This window comes from Cyprinodon tularosa, unplaced genomic scaffold (assembly GCF_016077235.1).
Source record: "Cyprinodon tularosa strain WSP-4 unplaced genomic scaffold, ASM1607723v1 ctg116, whole genome shotgun sequence".
Classification (NCBI taxonomy): Eukaryota; Metazoa; Chordata; class Actinopteri; order Cyprinodontiformes; family Cyprinodontidae; genus Cyprinodon; species Cyprinodon tularosa.
This window is the reverse complement of record NW_024037959.1, coordinates 1,123,113-1,143,201: the sequence shown is the minus strand read 5'-3', so window position 1 is coordinate 1,143,201 and position 20,089 is coordinate 1,123,113. Positions and strand designations below refer to the sequence as shown.

Here is a 20,089-nt window from a genome sequence, read left to right as displayed (position 1 = left end):
TGAATTCATACTGCATACATATAATTTTACCACAAAGACGGCAATCAGATGCACACTCATTAAAAGGTGAATAAGTGATTCAAGCTGTGTATAAATCAGCTAATTAGTTTAGAGCAAAGGGAGAAAAAAAAAAAAAAAGAACCAACTATATTTGCATTATGTTTGCATCCGGCTTTGTAATCCAGGGTGGAATCACACTTTCACATGACGTAGCTAAACTTGCCCAAAAAAAAAAAATGAGTAAAGTCCCTAGATTTGTCTATAAACACTTTTTGTGATAGAAAAAAAAAATCAACAGGTGTCTAAAAAGTCCCCAAATAAAATGAAATGTGGCTAAGTTGGCATTTCTGGACTACCATTTTCTGTGTTCCTTTACTTCAGAGGGGAAGCTTCATATGCTTGTAGCTTTGCAGCAAGACAGAAAGAGGCAGGGATGTTGATTTTTCAGAATAAGGTAGATTTTAACATTTCATAATATTTTAATTCATTTAGACAGATTATTATTATTAGAGTAAAGGCTCAAATATACAGTATGCAATATAATATTCTTTAAATAGCTTAAATATTTTTTTATTCATTCTAAAATTGTTATGGCTTTTATTTTGCTCTGGTGCTGCAACACAGTCAAGTACATGTAGCAAAAATCATGTGTTATATACCATTAATTATGCTTTCTCAGTAAAATGCTACTACAGACAACATGGAGATATGTCATTTGGATTCAAAAAGGCAAAGTATCTGTTTTTAAATACGCAGATAAAGTGCCCCTGATTATTATATGTCATTAATGACTTTAAAGTTATTGATTATTTTTTTAAATTATACTGGACTTTATTGCTAGAAATAAAAAAAAAGGAAAATCAGAGAGTATGAAATAACAACACACTAGAGACGCATGTATCCATCACAACAGAAACATTAGAACTCACTACCCCAATCCACCTCACGGTATATGACATTATGGTATAGTATAGAAGGAAGTAAGGTACAAAAGAAAAACAAAATCAATAATTTTATGGCATGCACCCCCAGACATCTTACCAAGATCTGACTGCATCCCCAGCAGCCCTGATCATGTTGTCATGGCGAGAACCCCATGACAGACGCTGTATGAGCCCCAGAGCTGGATCAGAACCCGGGCTTTGAATCTCCTCTGCCCCTCCCAGCAGCGTGTCCCAGCCCCATCGAGCCCACTGCAGAGGAGACAGAGCCTGCCACGTACTCACTGCCATGGCTACCGACAGTCTGCACCGCGATGCTAACAGCACACAAGCAGCCAGGTGCCTCTAAAGATAACGCTCCAAGATCTGTTTTGCCTTTGCTGTCCAATATACAGATTTCCTGGTTTCCAATATGCCTAACTTGCTTCTCTTTGTTTCCAGCCACCATCAGTCTGTCTCCTTTTTCTCCAACTAGGAAATGATGTCTCGTCTGAGTCTCCCAATCTAAACTGTATTGTCTGCAGAAGCCCACCTTCCCCTACACTGAATAGTCCCTCGCTCTTTCTCTCTCTCTCCCACCCCATCTTTCTTCCTCTTTCTTCCTTTCCAGGAAGCAAAGCCAATGCTATTTTTTTGTTCAGCCGATACTAAATTAAATGATGTCCAACTAAATCATGACCATATTCAGGGTTTTTTCCCCCTAACATACACAAAAAAAATGTAATGAAGCCTAAATTGATCTAACCAATCTGCATGAGTTTACATTCCAACATTTCTGAAGTTTATTTGCAGATAACCGGGGTTATTTATCAAAGATACAAGCTTGGAAGGAATAAAGCTATAATCAAGAACATTTTTAACAGTCATTACATAGACAAAAATGATCCCGATTGTTTTGACACCAACGCAGGAGTTTTTACAATTCAATTAAGGATTCTCACCTAGTATCGGTTATTCCTGTTATTACTTTAGCCCATTTAGTATAGTTGTCCTTTATGAAGTTTGACAAAGTATTTTTTTTTTTACAATTTTATAAAGGGGGGTTATAAGGTGGTAAGTCATGGGTGTCCTGCATCATTTCCCTTTTCTTTTTTGGGGGGGGGTTTTGAGCTCATTGAAGGTTGTCGTTTTTTTTCTTCATCTGTTTTCTGTCATCCTGAGCTACTTTCATGGATAAATCACACCGTTTATTGAGATTCCCGCTGTGTATCTCCAAAAAGAGCGAACTTGGCTGTTTGGCATTGTGATTCAGAGATTTTACATTGTATTTTCCACAAAGTATTTCACTTTGCCATCTGTCTGATTCATGTCATTGGTGCCGATTCACATCCTAGGTCCTATGAAAGCATGGTTGCTGAAAAATGTGTGCAACTGAACCAGCCCCATCTATTATAACCTGATTTTTTGTTGGATCAAATGCTAAATTTTATCTGGTGTATTCAGGTCTTAATTCCAGTAGAGCCCTTTTTGCATCGAGTTTACATTTTTCATTTGTGCATGTGTGGGTTCTCCTCAGGAGCTTAAGCTTGAACTGAAATTTTTTAAATTGATTCATTGAGGTCAATTGAAAAGGTTAGAATGAAAGTTTTGAAAACAATTTTGCAGGTAATTTCTGTGATATGAAATTTGTTTTAACAAAACTACACAGACAAAAAGAATATAGTGTATGCATCAAATTAGTATGAAATAAAAAAATCTAATCTTTTATTTTAAGCCATATGGTCTAGCCTTGCCTTACACGGGTATAGAAATAGATGGTAACACCTTAACCTGCTGAAGGAGACTCCGTAACCAAGCTCTGTTTTCCAGGACATCAACTGCATGGGACTAATTCTCTTATCCATATATTTATCACTGTCAAGGCCAATTAAGTTTTTCCACACATACAAATGCAGCCATGAAACTGACAGGAACATCCAAATTTACTGCTTTGGTGGTGTGACAATATTACCAACATTATAATTAGGGGTTTTAATCATCAGTATAAAAAAACATTGCTACTTTTATTTTTAGCAAAATTATTCCAATCAACATAATTTCCCTTATTATTTCTTAGCAAAATGATCATAAATGGTGTGTTTCTATGGTAACCTAAGACCTGGAGATCTTCCTCTCCATTTGTTCTAAAATAAAAATAAAAAAATAACACAATTCCACATTGCAAAGTCAAGTATATTTTAAAAAACATTAGTATATAGTCACTTGTAAATTACTGCTTACGTATCACACAGAAAGCATATGGCTGGGTGAGGAGAGGAATATAAACAAAGAGAGCAGCATTTCACAGCTCTGATAGGCTGAGGAGGCTGCCTGGAGACAAGACAACTCTGTAGAGCCAGCCAGAAACATGCAGGCTGTCAGACAGCCAGATATGTCCCCTGCCTGCAGCCTTGTCTAATGCAGTCTGCCTGACAGCTTTTAGTGCATGTCCAAGGCCACCAGAAAAAAAAAGGTAACAGCAAAACCAAATAAAATGCTGACTCAACATTTAAAAGCGAATAAATGAATAGAGATGAGCTACTAGTCTTCTTACAGGAGCTTGATTATTTTAATGTGTGTGTGGAGCTGATCTGGTAAAAGGATTAACATTGACAATTCAGCACTGAAATGATTCTCCATCTAATTTACCACTTGAATTAATTGGAAAATAAAGGCTCTAAAAAATTCCATATGCTAAAAGAAAAAAAGATTTCAGAGATATATTAATGCCAAAACTGTGCATTAAATATGGACATTTTGCATTTAAGAAGAAAAACTTTTATCTCTAAATACACTTAATCCATATGTCCTTAGGGGGCATTTCTATGCTTTGAATATTTCTTTAACCTGTTTTTGCCATTTACATTCATTTATATTTTCAAGATGTATTTTTTTATCTCCACACTGGTTTATTAAGGTATATTATTTTAGCATAATATTAACTGCTTTTTAAAGCAGGAATTAATGATTAACTGCATCAAAGGCTTGGTAGAAAATCAAAGAAAATAATACATGACAATTTAAACAGTAGAACTTAGTTTATCAGTAAGCTGAAATAAAGCCATTTGCAGTAAGTGGAAAGATTCTCCCTTCATTCATATCGACGCTTAGATAGACTGAAGGATAATTCAGATGAAGTATAGATATCCTATGCAAGTTTTTATAACATTTTTTAAAACAAGGCAAGATTAAGATGGGGCTATACTTCTAAAGTTATCCTGGTTTTATTTTCAGTTCTCCTGGACAGATCCAGCAGCAAACACAAAAAAAACCCTAAAAATAAGGATTTCAATAATAATAATTTCATTTGTTAGAGAGTAGAAGGGAGCAGGGATGTGATCTTTATCAGCCAATTATTTTGTAAGAATGAATTTTATTACTACCTGGCTCTATGAAGACCTGTTAAGAAAGGTCCTTACAGTAAATGGTCAGAAAATATATCAGCTTAACTTAGGCAATATTTACCAAAACAGGCAGTGAATCTGTTGGCAATAATTTAGAGATTTAGCTTTATTTTTATTATAATTAAGGTCTGTGGGTAATATTTGCGAGTTTGTTTTACTTTGCAACATTTGATAATAAACTTTGTATCATTAGAATACCTAATGAAGTCTGCAAAATTATTCTTTTGAGTAGATCTAATGGAGTTAACATCTATGTTTCAACATAGCATTTGCAGAATGAGTTAGAGGTGTTAGACTAGAGACATGTAATGATTTGTCATAGTAAATTTATTCCTGGAGATGCTATTAACAGGAAGTTTTCACCAGGTGTTGGTAAAAACTCAAGTAATTCATAAGTAGAAAGAAACAGGGACTAATAAGTACATATATTAATTTAAGAGTAATAATCCGAAATTGCAAATTGCAAAATTTTGAACGTGTGAAGAAAGGGATGTGGAAAAGGCATGAAAAGCCATTGCAAACCTATCAGGGGTTAAAAGTGTGCATGTATTAAGCAATACATGCTTCTTTAACTTGTATGAGTAAATAAGGACTATGTTCCCCCTGACTGTTATGACATTAGAAGGCTGGTGTTGGTAAGTGAGCAAAGAAATAGGCAATAGCTAGATTGGAAAATTAAAAATAATGTAAAGACATAAGGGTGGGGAGAAAGAAGCTGATTAAAATAGAGACACCAAAAGCACAATAAATAAGGCAAAGATTAAGATTTTTATAAGTAAAGATTTTGTACAGTAATGCATTTCTGCAACATTAACTTCATGTTGCTGTTTTAATAAATGGAAAACTTGTCCACAGTTCAAAACTGATTTTTATGTCATTATGAGGTATATTTGGTATAGTAAAACTGTTTAAGAGCTATTAAATGATTGTTTGACAAACACATTTATGTACAATGTGCAAGTATTTGTGACATATAAATGTACTATTTGCAAAACATGAATAATACAAAAAAATCATCAGGATAAATTAAAAAGCTCGGAACTGATGCTCAAAATTAGAATAACATCACTGTCAAATATATCAAATTCATAATTTGTCTTTTTTGGAATGCAGCTAAAATAATTTTAATATAAAAAGAAAAGCTGAATAAAGCAGTGAAATGACTTGAGTCGTTCCAGCATTCTTTTGACAGTGACATTAGATTCCCTGCTTTTTTTGGTGATCAAGTGAAAGCTTTTCACTTGGAAGTCTTTCTTCTAGCTCTTTTTATTTACAGCTTCCTTTATTCCTTCCACAACAATTTTGTGCAGTTTGAGTCCCTCCTGGCTTTGATTAATTCTTACTTTTCCTTTACCAAGAAAAGCCTAAATATCTATCACCTTCATCTACTGCCCTGCAGGTTATCAGATTCCCTTACAGCTAATTCAGCAGTAGAATCTGTTAGGATGTGTTGATGTTAAAAGCAAGTGTGTAGAATGAATGAGAACAAAACAACCAAATGACCAGCAGAGGGAGCCTTTATGCTTTAGCAATATGCCTGAACAACATCTGTAAGAAGCAATCTGCAAGTATTAATGAAATGCTTAGCAAAAAAAAGTAGGTCTTCAGGTATTTTACATTTCTGATTTCTGTTCTCTTAAAAAAATGCTCTTGTTTTTTGTATAAAGTAAGTAATTTATTATAGTCATACACTAAATTGTGCAAATTTGAATACAAATTTAAAAGAAGATAGATAAAGATCATATAAAGTTATGTTCAAGTGTATTCATCCCCTCTGAGTTACTTTGGCTGGTAATTACAGCTCCAAGTGTTTTAGGGTTTGTCTACACCAGATTTGACTACAGATTAGATAGTTTAAATAGTATGGAAAATAGCTCAAATTATGTCAGGATGTCTGGGTAATTCTAACACAAAGATTCATAATAAGTGTTAAAATGTCACTGTTTCCTTATTAATTCCTTATTAAGTATCAATAATTTGGCTTTTAACACCATGTAGAGTATTGATTTTATGTACACATGTTGATTTTATGTATACACATGCATATTTTTATCCTGTGCGGGCAGTGCTTTTATTTTATATAATTTTACTTTATTACTTTTATTTATTTGAGTTATTTTGTCTTTTTGTGCAGCACTTTGGAAACCTTGTGTTTATTTAAACCGTTCTATATAAATATAGTGGATTGGATTGGATTGGATAATTGTTCAACAGGTTTAATTCTAGGATTACACTGCATTTCGTCCCATCCGTCTTCCTATTAAGTTTCACCAGCTTCCCCACAGTATTTTGCATGCAAGTTAAAAGATTCTTTGTTATTCTAATCTGTTAAAAGTCCCTTTGTAATCATATGTTTACATCCTCATGTTCTCCGGTGAGCTGGATGCCTTTTCAGACTAAGGATGGCTGAATGTGTAGGCAAGCGATACTTTTTAGATGCATTTTTCTTTTTCCACTTTGTGCTTCTCAACTCGGTCCTGCTTATCATGTAAAGTTGCAATAAAAAGCATTTAAGTTTGTGGCTGTGATGTAACAAACAAAAAGTTTTTTTTTTTATTAGTTATTTCCAAACTAACTGATAAAGATTTAATCACAGACCATTGGAGTCCAGAAGCCTTTTATCTAAATTACCAATTTTTACAAAACAGAGAAGGATTTAAGATTAAAAAAGGGTAAGACAAAGATCATCTTCTAGTGTAATACCTCAGCCTAATCGGATGCAGTGTCTGCAAACAGATGGTGCATTATAAAAAAAAAAAGTCAGTGAAAGGTCAGCAAGATAAAAGTTAAAACATGAGGGTAGAGGAAAGACATGATGAACGTTTCCCAAGAAGGAAGCGTGTAGGGAACATTTCATGTGTATAGGAGTGGTTTTCTCCTTTAACTTCCCAAACAAGTGTTTTTCCAGGGAAAATGCATCAAAGATAGTAATGTGATAAGAGAAATCACTAGTGTACAAAATGGAGGTACAAATCAGACAAAGGTAAGATGTCTCACTCTGATAGATTTTTAAAACCAAAAGTTTTAAGCATGAATTTCAAATACTCTATAATAATACTAATAATAATAACAATAATAATAGTATTATCTGTTTTATTACTCTCTTTGTGCAACTTAATTACGCCATGAATTCAAATCAAACATACTCACACTTTAACCCACTTGACAGCCTGATATCATGGCCACAGATTTAGAGAAGGAAGAAACTGATTGTGTTTGATATTTTTTGTTTCAATCTGGTCCTGAATGTTGAACAACTAGTAAAAAAAAAAAAAAAAAATCAGATATCCGCCGAAATCTGATCAGTGAATCTACAATGCCTAAGTGCTGCCAGGTCATATTGGCAAAAAAGTCATTTGTGTGGCAGACTTCATTAGGTGCTCATCTTTTTGCTCCTTTTATTTCTTTATCTTTGCCATTTTTGTCCATTCACACCCAATTAGTAAAAAAGAAGCCCGCTGCTTCATTTTGTTTCTGTCCCATTTGTTGCATGTTTCATTGAATGTATAGCCTTAAATGTATTATGGCTTTTTTTTTTCCAGCTATGTTAAAGTACTTCTCACCAAAACAAATCCCCCCTTTTTTAATTAATACACAGAAACAGTTAAACAGCAGAAATGCACAATATTTCAACAAAATTAAAAATGTCACATTTTTGTAGAAAAGTATGTGTAAATGAATAATTCAATTAAAAAATGACATTTTATACCTGATAAGTTTTTCATAGATGTGTTGGAGATCCAGAGGTTCTAGAGAACCCACAACAGAACTGGCCTTCTTTATCAGCTGGTTAACTTCTTCAAGTAAGATTTTGGCATAACATATCATGCTCCACAATAGATTTACAGAAGATATAGTCATAATTCTGCCAGTCATATAAGCAGTTTTTGACTCATTAATATAACTTCCAGCAAAGCTTTTTTTTTAAACAGCAAACTATAATTTGTGTCATTTTTCAAGCGCTCCTTCCAGTTTTTGAAATACTTAGAGGCTTAATGGGAACTAAAATGAGCAGATATGGATATCAAAGGAGAAAGCCTTACTAAACAAGAAGATATATGAAGTAGCTTTTTTTAGCTACTTTATTGTTAGTTGTGATTTTATTGACGGTCATGTCAATAGCGTAAACCTGGTAAAATAAATACCAGTAGTAGTGAAAGACACGGTGAAAAATCAGCTTCCTTGTAATAGGCAAACAATGATCCATCCTCTCAGGCACCTCTATTCCTCTCAGCTGATTTCACATGTGAGTACCAGGGTGTCTGAGATGTGGAGCACTGATCCATTCCTGAGTTATCCTCCAACCCCCCCGCCCCCATAGCTTGTTCTATTTCAACTCCGTCACCAACGTGAGATCCCAGCGCGGCAGTAACGTCCTCCTTCTAACGGAACAAAAACATCACCCCACCAGTCTCACTGTGCCACCTCTATTCTGCTTCCCAGGGACCTCTCCAGGAAAACTGTTTAGGTTCTTTCCTACAGCTACAGTATTGGCAGCTGAAGGACGTTATATGCCTCCACATGTGCTTACAGTAGATGACCTCATCTGTATTTACATCACGAAAGCAAACAAGAGCTATGTTTAGATGCTTGGCTGATGGTAGTTTTATAGTCAAGGCTGTTATTATTGAAGAAATCTGAATGGAAAACGTAACAATTTGTTTTTTTAAAACCTTTTTCTCTAATTTCGCAGCCTCACAAGTGTCTAAATCTGGAAAACTGCATCACCTGGCAGCTACACTGAAGTGTTATGCTGCATGGAGACCCTGTCTCTAGCCATGAATAAATAAAAACATCACGTGATACGATTCTTATCCCCACAAAAAGAACAATAAAGACCATCTCCAATAATTCCAAACTTACATGTGTTCTTGAGATGGACAATGCATCTGTCCTTGCTCCATGGACTCGTTGGCTCCCATCCTTGACTATCTCCGAAAACCCTGCCCCCCACCCCTTCCTGCTCCCGTTGCCCAGCCAGCAACCACATCCACCTGCTACCTCCAAAGCTCCCTCTCCGTATAAGCTTACAGAGCAGGCAGCCTGTGTCGGAGGAGGTGAGCACACTGTGCTGCAGTGCAGAGGATGAGACCGAGCTCCTTGCATTAGGAGCTAAACGGCGGTGGACGATTTAAGGGGCTCTTCGCTTCATGCACAGCATCCTCGGTCCTCTGCTCCTCAATTTATGGAGACAATTCCTCCATCACATCTGGTGTAGACATCAATCCACGCAGAGAGGAGAGCAATCTCTGACAGCAGAGCTCAAAAATATAAAAATATAATCCTGCCTTCTAGCCGTTCTGCATGTGTGACTGTAGAGCGTCTTCTCTGCTCAGCTCCAGAAATCGCTGAGCTGTGTTGTTGCTCTCACAGCCTCCTCCCCCCTCCTATCCTTCATACCCCCCTCATAGCAGACTTGCGCCTCTAAAAAGACAAGCAGCCCCCCTCCGTCTGCTAATACAACTATGCAGGGGAGTCAAACAATGGATAGATCCTGAAACCGCAGCGATTAAACATCCATTTCCCTTATGCTTTCAGTTTCTCCTTTCCACTCTCCTACGATAAATATACGTAAAAGAATCACTATCACACTGCTGGAATCTCATATTCTCAGCCTGTGAGATGTATAGAAAAAATAAATCTTTATGCTGTTCCACCTTTTCACACAATGGAAGGATCCAACACAGTCTAGCCAACCAGGGAGATGTCTGGGGTAAACAATAGATGGCATGACACCAGTGTGCCAGACTTTTCTTTCTACAAGTCTAGAATGTTAGAAGAATTTCCTTACAAACATAAAAACCTTTTGATTGCATTATTTTTTTCAATTTCAAAATGCTATAATATATAAAACAGGAAGGAAACTATAACATTTGATGTTAAAAATGCCAGTTTTCTACCTTTAATTCTTAAAGAATCAGAGATGGTGACACAGTAAGTGTGCAAAAAGGTGTGCAAATATTTAGAGGAATCCAACCTTCCATTTGAATCCATGCATATATAAACACAAATCCTATACAGGTGCTGGTCATAAAATTAGAATATCATGAAAAAGTAGATTGATTTCAGTAATTCCATTTAAAAAGTGAAACTTGTATATTATATTCATACATTACATACAAACTCATATATTTCAGATGTTTATTTTGTTTAATTTTGATGATTACAAATGACAGCAAATGAAAATCTCAAATTCATCATATCAGAAAATTAGAATATTGTGAAAAGGTTCAAAATTGATGGCCCCTGGTGCCACACTCTAATCAGCTAATTAACTCAAACCACCTGCAAAAGCCTTTAAATGGTCTTTCAGTCTAGTTCTATAGGCTACACAATCATGGGGAAGACTGCTGACTTGACAGTTGTCCAAAAGACGACCATCGACACCTTGCACAAGGAGGGCAAGACACAAAAGGTCATCGCTAAAGAGGCTGGCTGTTCACAGAGCTCAGTGTCCAAGCACATTAATAGAGAGGCGAAGGGAAGGAAAAGATGTGGTCGAAAAAAGTGTACAAGCAAGAGAGATAACCGCACCCTGGAGAGGATTGTGAAACAAAACCCATTCAAAAATGTGGGGGAGATTCACAAAGAGTGGACTGCAGCTGGAGTGAGTGCTTCAAGAACCACCACACACAGACGTATGAAAGACATGGGTTTCTGCTGTCGCATTCCTTGTGTCAAGCCACTCTTGAACCACAGACAGCGTCAGAAGCGTCTTGCCTGGGCTAAAGAGAAACAGGACTGGACTGCTGGTGAGTGGTCCAAAGTCATGTTCTCTGATGAAAGTAAATTTTGCATTTCCTTTGGAAATCAAGGTCCCAGAGTCTGGAGGAAAAGAAGAGAGGCACTTCATCCACGTTGCTTGAAGTCCAGTGTAAAGTTTCCACAGTCAGTGATGGTTTGGGGTGCCATGTCATCTGCTGGTGTTGGTCCATTGTGTTTTCTGAGGTCCAGGGTCAACGCAGCCACATACCAGGAAGTTTTAGAGCACTTCATGCTTCCTGCAGCTGACCAACTTTTTGGAGATGCAGATTTCATTTTCCAACAGGACTTGGCACCTGCACACAGTGCCAAAGCTACCAGTACCTGGTTGAAGGACCATGGTATCCCTGTTCTTAATTGGCCAGCAAACTCTCCTGACCTTGGTATTGTGAAGAAGAAGATGCAATACACCAGACCCAACAATTCAGAAGAGCTAAAAGCCACTATTAGAGCAACCTGGGCTATCATAACACCTGAGCAGTGCCACAGACTGATCGACTCCATGCCACGCCGCATTGCTGCAGTAATACAGGCCAAAGGAGGCCCAACTAAATACTGAGTGCTGTACATGCTCATACTTTTCATGTTCATACTTTTCAGTTGGCCAACATTTCTATAAATCCTTTGTTTTTATTGGTCTTCAGTAATATTCTAATTTTCTGATATGATGAATTTGGGATTTTCATTTGTTGTCATTTGTAATCATCAAAATTAAACAAAATAAACATCTGAAATATATGAGTTTGTATGTAATGTATGCATATAATATACAAGTTTCACTTTTTAAATGGAATTACTGAAATCAATCTACTTTTTCATGATATTCTAATTTTATGACCAGCACCTGTATGTAGGATTTCCCTTGACTTTAGTTCACCCCACAGGGTTTCTACAAGATTTGAGTGCATTTACCTAGTTGGCCAATGAAGAAGGCTAATATGAAAACGGACCAGATGGCGAATTTTCCTTTTTCTGAAACTAACAGAATTTTATGGAAATTGTCCTGGTGTTTATAAATGTTTTTAGGGCATTTTTCCAACAAGGTGTTTGGAGGAATAACACCCATCAACTATACTTAAAGAATATAAGGTGCATTTTCCACATATACATCCTATGCTTTACATTTTAACTCAACTGCAGTGTTGTTCCTTAATAGCCTAATGTTAGTCATGTATCAAAAAAAACAAACACAAATCATCATTTAAAGTCCTTCAGACTTAATCAAAATGTACATATTCGTATTTTTTTACTTAAGGAATTAAACAACATATTTATTTCTTGTATATTTTCCAAACTGCCATAAGGATGAAATTGTTTTTCTATCCAGCTTAGTGGTATATCGTATCATATTTATATTCCGGGGCGAAAGGAAGTTGTGAATTAATGATTGAAAACTGGCTAATGTATGATAAAAAAAAAAAAAGTTTAAAAAGTGAAGTGCGCTTTTAAAAAAAATCCTTTCATTTACATATAATTTACATTCTTTGTTTGTACCAGTAAAAGTGATATCTGTTTTTGTCAAAACAAATGCATCTTAGTGTTGTTTTCTTTTCCAACACTAAGTATATGCGCAAAAAAGTGTAGGTTAGACGTTTTAATTCTTTACAGTAAAAGAATGCTGCTGGAACAAAAGATAATTCGAGGCCATCTCACTTCTATTATAACGGATGACAATAGATGTTTCCACATGTGAATGCTCTTGCCTCTGTCTTTAGTTCTCGGGTTTTCTCTCACTAAACCTTCGACTGAAATCAAAGCGATCAAGCAATGGCTTCTTAAGTCATCTGGGTGACAGATGCAAAGAATGTGTCCCGTGGGCTTTGAATGGGGGGGGAAAGATCAGTTTCATCAAATTCCCCACCGATTTCAGCTTCAACAAGGACAAGGAGACAAAGCAACATGAGACGAATAAATCTATTGTATACTCATGGGAAAGTGAGGGAGTTCAGGCTCTCTAGGATAACTTGAGCCTCCAGACGTGAAAACTTCCTGTAGAGGTTTCAGGTGTCGTACCTGCTTCTATAAGGGCAAAAAAGATTGCTTGCTCCAGTAGCTAGAATAGAAACCCACATGTAAATCTCCAGTTCGTTATAAATGATGTTTTGAAAGTATATTAAGGGAATTAAAATCCTAATTAAAATAATTCCCTGGTTTGTTGCCCAAAGCACAGACAGAAACAGAAGAAAAATCATTGATTATCGATTTGGTTTAGACCACCCACCCCCGAGGAGACTCAAATCTGCATTTAGGACACAGACATATGTGCAATAATTACCCCATTCATTTCAGTATTGAATCACATTCTAATATTCCCACACACCTTCAGCCTCAAAGCAGTATGAAATAAAAAATTCAGCTAACCCAGGCACTGGAAATATGGCTGTGACAGTTTTCTAAAAGATTTATAACTGCATTCACTTGAAGTGCAGTTAAAAGGGTCAACCCAAAATGCATGCATGTAACCAACTATCAGTTATGGTTCTTTGAAATAAAACTCCACAAAGATTTTGTTTCAGGGAAAATGGATTCAAATTAGTTTGTTACAATGATAACTCATTAAGTAAGGACTCTCACTACAGGAGGTTCCTTCTGTCAGGACCAATAGTGGTATCTTAACAACCAAAGTAATGCCTTGGTGATTCATGATTTTGCAGAGATTTCTCTTCATAATGTCATGACTTAATCATGCAGAAACAAAGAAGCAAGAAACAAACATGTTTTAGTGCATTTCAAATGTGCACTATTGGATTGAGATCTGTTGCTTTAGAGATTGCTGCAGTTAATTTAAAGAAAATCTTTCTGAAAAAGTGCATTATCCTCTTGAAAATCACAGTCAGGAGATATTTATACCTTTGTAATATAAGGATTAAAATGCTTGTTTAAATGGTAAAGCTACTGCAGCTTTGAATGGGCTTTTAAAGTGAAATCAATCAAGTCATTACAGATATAGATAGCCACCTAGAAAACATGTCATGTCAGTTTTCTGACTTTATTCATATTACGCATCATATAACACAACTAAGCAGAGCTCTATTAGCCTAGTGGTTGTAATTTCTGTTTGTTTTTTAATCACATTTCTGCATTAAAGGGGTGCCTTTTTCCTGTAGGTCTGCAAAAAATACATAAAATAATGTGAGAATTTTTGCATGGATTTTAGAAACATTTGTTGTTAATGGAACACATTGAAGTGGTTTATGAAAGGGATCAGGACAGGACTGAGGGAACCTAGATAGAATGCCAGTTAAGAGCTAAGATCTAGTACCTTAGAAGTCATGCCTCTTTCATAGTGTTTAGCATTGCCAGATGATTGCCTAAATTCTTGCAGAACATTTGTTAATAATCCACATCATGTGTGAATTTTATCTATAGGTGTAAGTCAAAATATAGGACAATTGTTTTTGGGTTTTTTCACCGTTTTATTGTCATTACACTGTCACCAGTACAGCGCAACGAAATTAACTCTCTAGATTTAACCATTCCCCTTGGGGAGCAGTGGGCTGCCATATGCGGGGCCTGGAGAGCACTGTGGGGTTATGGGTCTTTGCTCAGGGCCCCAGAGTAGCAATCTGTTTCAAATTCACAACCTCAGGATTCTAAGCTCTATGCTCTAACCACTAGGCTACTACTCCCCATATTTGCTGCTTGGCACATGTCTGCACTGTCAGGGTGCATTTCTAGTTAGAAATGTAACTGATGTACTCTTAGCTATTCTTATCTTACTCCTAATAGAGATCCAAATCCATAAAATTACACGAAACCGAAATCGTGTACGAACAGATGCACTGCCATATTCTTACATCATAATCTAGGATAGGTTAAATATTAAGTTGAGTTTTTTGAGCCACTGATTCTTTTGCAGTACTCTAAAACATGCCTCTCTGAGATCATAAATAATATAAAATTGTCTGACTATTTTTCTATCCTTCTGCTCCTCTCTGGGCATGGCGTGCTTTTAAAGAGCCAATTGACAAAACTGCTTCAATAAAAAAAAATAAGATATATCTTTTATCAACCCAATATTTGCAGTCCTTTGCTTTGTCATAGATACATGACTGTATAAGGTCAGGAGTCTTCAATTCCAGTCTTCGGGGTCTGATGTCCTGCAACTTTTGAAATGTGCTGCAGCTTCTATACACCTTAGCTGATTAATCAGGTCTGGAGAACATAACTGCATACTGAGGAGGTAATTCATCCATTACTTCAGGTGTGTGGAAGCAGAGACACATCTAAAAGACAGTTGAAGACTCCTGTACTACAGTAGGTGGTTGGAGCATTACTCTGAATAGTGTGAAGAAAACTCCCTCTGGTGGTTGCAAAGATCATTGCAGTCCAGAAGTGGCTGAGTCATTCCTTCCAAATAAACTTAATGCAATAAAATGCAAAGCCAAAAGGGGCTACAGAGGAATGATGTGTGTTAAACAGTGACGACTATTCATATTTTTCTATTTAAAATATAGAGACTATAATCTGAGGAGTATAACTGCCTTAGCTGAAAAACATGAGGATGTCATAGTAGTAGACATTGTAAACAGATATTAATAACAAATTACATATTTACTGTTTTCATTACCTCCACAAAGGAGGTTATGTTTTTAGGAGAGTTTGTGTGTCTGTCTGTGAGCAGGAAAACTGGAACAGTTATGGACGGATTTTAATGGAATTCTTATCAGAGGTGTCCATCATGCTAAGGAACAATTCATTCAATTTTGGTAATGATCCAGATCATCATCTGCGTATAGAAATATTTTTAAAGGTTCTCTAACATTGTAAGATAGGGATATTTTGCCTTTACTGAAGACAAAAACCCAAGGAAAGGGAGCATTGTTGTTTTTTTTAGCAGGATCAATGGAAAACTTATGAGCAGATTTTAAGGACATTTTTCATCAGAAGTGCACCTCATGCCAAGGAACAATTCTTTTAAATTTGCTAATGATCCAGATCATGTGTGAGTTTCATCTATAGGTGTAAGTCAGAATTTGGAGCAAAATTTGCTGCTTGGCGGAGCTCTGCACTCTCCGAGTGCTTTTTTAGTTAATAAATAAAATAACAAAAAGTAGAAGAATGCTGTAGTTTTATGAGTGGGATAATAAGCAGAGTTGTTAACTTATTATGTAAGCATTTACCAAAAAAAAAAAACATCACCTTTACATGCAAAAGTCTAAAAGTCACTCTATCTGTTTGAGTTACCCAAGGTAACCACATGATCAGAGCTTTGTTCCCAGAGATGTGTGAATCAGAATTAGCAGCAGTCGTCAGTTTAATGGTGTCATTTTTTTTGGAGCTTTGCAGTAAAAAAATAACTTCTTAATGTCCACCGCCCAACATTAGTATGTTTTTACATCACATTTTTTAGATTTTTCATCAAATATCATGATCATATCAAAGTGACAGGAGAGGAGGATCTAGTGGTTACACACGGAGTGGACTTTCATGCATCAAAATTGAAAATATTGTATAAAAAAAAAAAGGCTTGAATGAAAATTTGTGTAAATCTAAACATAGTAATGTGTTTTTTTATGGTCAAATAAGTCAATAAATTAAAATAAACCAAATAAACCAATTTGGACCATTTGGTCCAAATTTGGCACAATTGTTCCAAATGGACCTTTTACATACAAAAGGGGTCATGTTTTCACAATGTTTATGACTAGAGATCTGACATTTTACCTAGTTGTTGTCCACAACATGAAGAATAATTCTAGAAAGTGGGAGAGGTCAACTATGAATAATGCAAAAGATATAACATTACAAATAAATTAATTTTATTTGAGGGGAGAAAAAAGTTTTTTTTTGGGACATGTTTGAAGTTGCACAGCTCTGGTTGTGTAAAGCCTACAGAGTCTGTACAGATATCTCCAGAAACTAGAAAGATTTAGCTTTCAATAAGATAAAATGTAAAAATGTGGGTGTTAAAGGGTTTTAAAGGAATTACTGTGACTTTTAGAGAGCAGTGTCAACACAGGAAAAATCTGACTATCCAAATTAAGTTGTACTGCATTTGTTGAATCCAAACTTCAAACCAAAATGATAAAATGACCTAAATATGAACAGGGAGAGGCAATGAAGTCTTCTGACCATACCTTAACAGAACTTGGGAGGGTGCAGAAACAGGGTAGAGGTCCTCACAATTATCAGTAGAAAGAGTACATTGGTCTGCAGGAACTGGAGTAGGGATGCAGGGGGATGCAGGCGGGGTGGATGGAAGTGTGTCGCTCTCCAAGGATGGGTGAGGAGCGGACTCTGTGGTTTTGTGGAGGTGAGGAGGGATGGCAGGAAGGTGTGTAGTGCAGGGGTCATCGGAGGGAGGTGAGGGAGAAGCAGGGGCAGGGTGGCTGCTCTCTGTCTGCTCAGCAAGGGAGAGCCTGCAGAGGAAGGGAAGGCAAAACATCATCACAAGCAACAGGACATTTGAAACACAGACCACATTCACTGTCATGTTCCTGTCTAAATGCTTTACAGAGAAATCTATCATAAAAAAATAGGGAGACAGCATGCTTCCCTTTATAAACCCAACATTTAAGCTCATCTCAGTCACCCCTCCCAGCCGACATCACAGTTTCAGAGATTAAGCCTGATGGTGGGGGCTCTGTCATCATTGGCCACCTGGTGGAGTGGATTTAGACCCTGATCTGTGATGGCCTTATCACAAGTGGTAGGCTCTCTAATCTGACAGGCAATGCCTTGGACACCCGTGCAGCTGTTCTGCACTTGGGGAAGGCCTCCTGTCTGGTTCTAAGAATAGCACAGCAGACTCTTCTGCCAACATAAGTTTTGAAATACCTTCATCATCAAAAGCACAGATGGAATTAAATGGTCACTAAAATACTCATTTCAGATCTCCCATCCTGGTGTTGCAATACAATTAATAGAAAATCTTCCTTTTTCTAGATTTACAGACTAGAAGAAATGTAAAATCAGAAACATATAACATATAACTAGATACCGGTAAGTATTTCCTATACCTTTAACTGCAGTACACACCTTTAGCCAAAGTTCTATATCAGACGCACATATTTACAAATGATTCCCGTGTCTATTTATTAATTCATGATAAGATGGATGCCGAGAGATTGTGGAATAAAGACTGATTAGATTCTCCATTACGCAGGGATACTATCAGCTGACCCAGTCAAAGTAACAGCTGAAGATTTGCACTTCAGCACAACCCACCAATAGAGTGAGCATGAAGTAGCAACGGGATAAATATAACAAATTAAAGCACATGAGCTGTTGCACAGTGGGACTTCAAACAAGTCTGAACCAGCTATGTTTTACTGTTGGCACTATCCCCGGAAGCTGCTAAGCACATTGTTACTGCTAATAAGGCACCGTGCAACACTTAAAAATACCTATTTTAAATTAAACTCAAACAGGTTATCATTGGCAGAGAATACAAAATGAAACTGCCTAATCTTTGATAAATGAGTATTAGCAAACATTTTTAACTGTGCTTAGATTATATCCTAGGCCAATAGCTGCCAGTAGGCAATCTACTGGAAACCTCAGGGTCCAAGCATCCAGGTGTTGTATGCCAAACAAAGACTTTTAATAAAAACCAGCTGAGGTTTACCACAAAAAAAAAAAAAAAAAAAAAATGTATTCGTAAGGACTGGGCCATGTCTCCCTCCTTCAGGTAATAGCGAGCTTAAAATATTTTCCCAGAAACACCTAAAGAAAACATTTATTGTTTAGTAAAGTTACACTTCACCTATTTTCTAGTCCTGTTAATATCTCAAGTGTTACAGGTGACAGACATGAGTTTGCCCATTCATGCTAAGCAAATAAACCTACACTCACCATGGCAACCAGTCTATTTACACTGCCTAGTGGGTTTTTAGCACACCCAACATCACTTTGATGGATTCAGCACTTTGTTAGATTCTATTCAAAGCTTCTAGAAAGCCAGTTCTCTGATCTAGTCATTTTGCCAGAGCCATAAAAAGCCATGTAACATGACAGGTACCAGAGATATAAGAAGAAACGTTGATTGGTATTTTGTCACATAAGTCTTCATTAGTAACAGACCTAAATGGAGACAATAGTTATAAAAACCCAGAAGGAGGAACTGAAATTATGGTTGTCGGTTATCATCAACTAGTCAATCAGAGAGGGATAATAATCACCTGCCCAGGAAACTGCATTTATTATTCCCTGGGTGAGCTGAAATGTTCTGCTTTTGAATTCAGACAAGATAAAGAGTATCATGTTTAGAATGGAGTCTTTGAAGCAATAAGCTGCTTATTCAGTCAGTGCATATAGAATATTAACTTTGCCTCCGAAAACGATGTAAAGTAACTTGATGTTATTTTATAATAAAGACTTCTCATTTAACTTCTAGACTGAACAGGATTTTTGACAAATTTCCTTCTTTCATCTCTGGAATATTACAAACAATAAATAAATATAAAGAATTTCCTGTCCAGGAGTGATGCTGAGTAACTAGTCCATATATTAGTTACTTACAGGCTCGACTACTGTAACTCCATTTAGTCCATTTCGAGGACTACCTTACAATACAGACAGGTGCACTGTGCAATGACAATAAAGGCATTCTGATTCTAAAGAATGCCGCTAAAAGCCTTCAGCTGATCCAAAACACCACAGCCTGATGGAGATTAAAAGGAGAGATCATATTCCTCTATTTCAGCTTACCTTCATTGGCTTCCTGTTAAATAATGAATAAAATTTAAAACTCTTATTTTTAGGTATAAAGCTCTAAATAACCAAGTACCATCTTCTCTCAAAGATCTGAACATTTTCTATGTTCTGTTTTTTATTTTTTTTCTCTTTATAGCAGCTTTATCTAACCTGGCATTAGCTTTGATACCATCCTGGAGGGAGGCATAAGCTAGGCTTCATACCATAGATTATAGAGCTGAGTCTGTTTTTCAGTGTTTAGTCCCATGTATCTCCTAGACAAAGCAGTCTGCTTACTTCAAAGACAGAGCTTCCTGTAGTTAGTTAACTGTTATATTTTCTAACATAGAAAGCATTTATGGATGG

General features: G+C 36.4%; 1 protein-coding gene across 15 annotated transcripts in view; it reads right to left on the bottom strand.

Moving 5' to 3' along the window:
* Window positions 1-20,089, bottom strand: part of tacc2 (transforming, acidic coiled-coil containing protein 2) — a 73,438-nt gene that overhangs the window by 17,249 nt on the left and 36,100 nt on the right. For 14 of the 15 annotated variants that reach the window (XM_038307062.1, XM_038307083.1, XM_038307046.1 and 11 more), the window contains one exon: window positions 17,167-17,448. The exons of the other annotated variant lie outside the window; for it this stretch is intronic. In XM_038307062.1, the coding sequence (XP_038162990.1) occupies window positions 17,167-17,448 (282 nt within the window). The remainder of the gene's footprint in view (window positions 1-17,166; window positions 17,449-20,089) is intronic. 15 annotated transcript variants of the gene reach the window in all.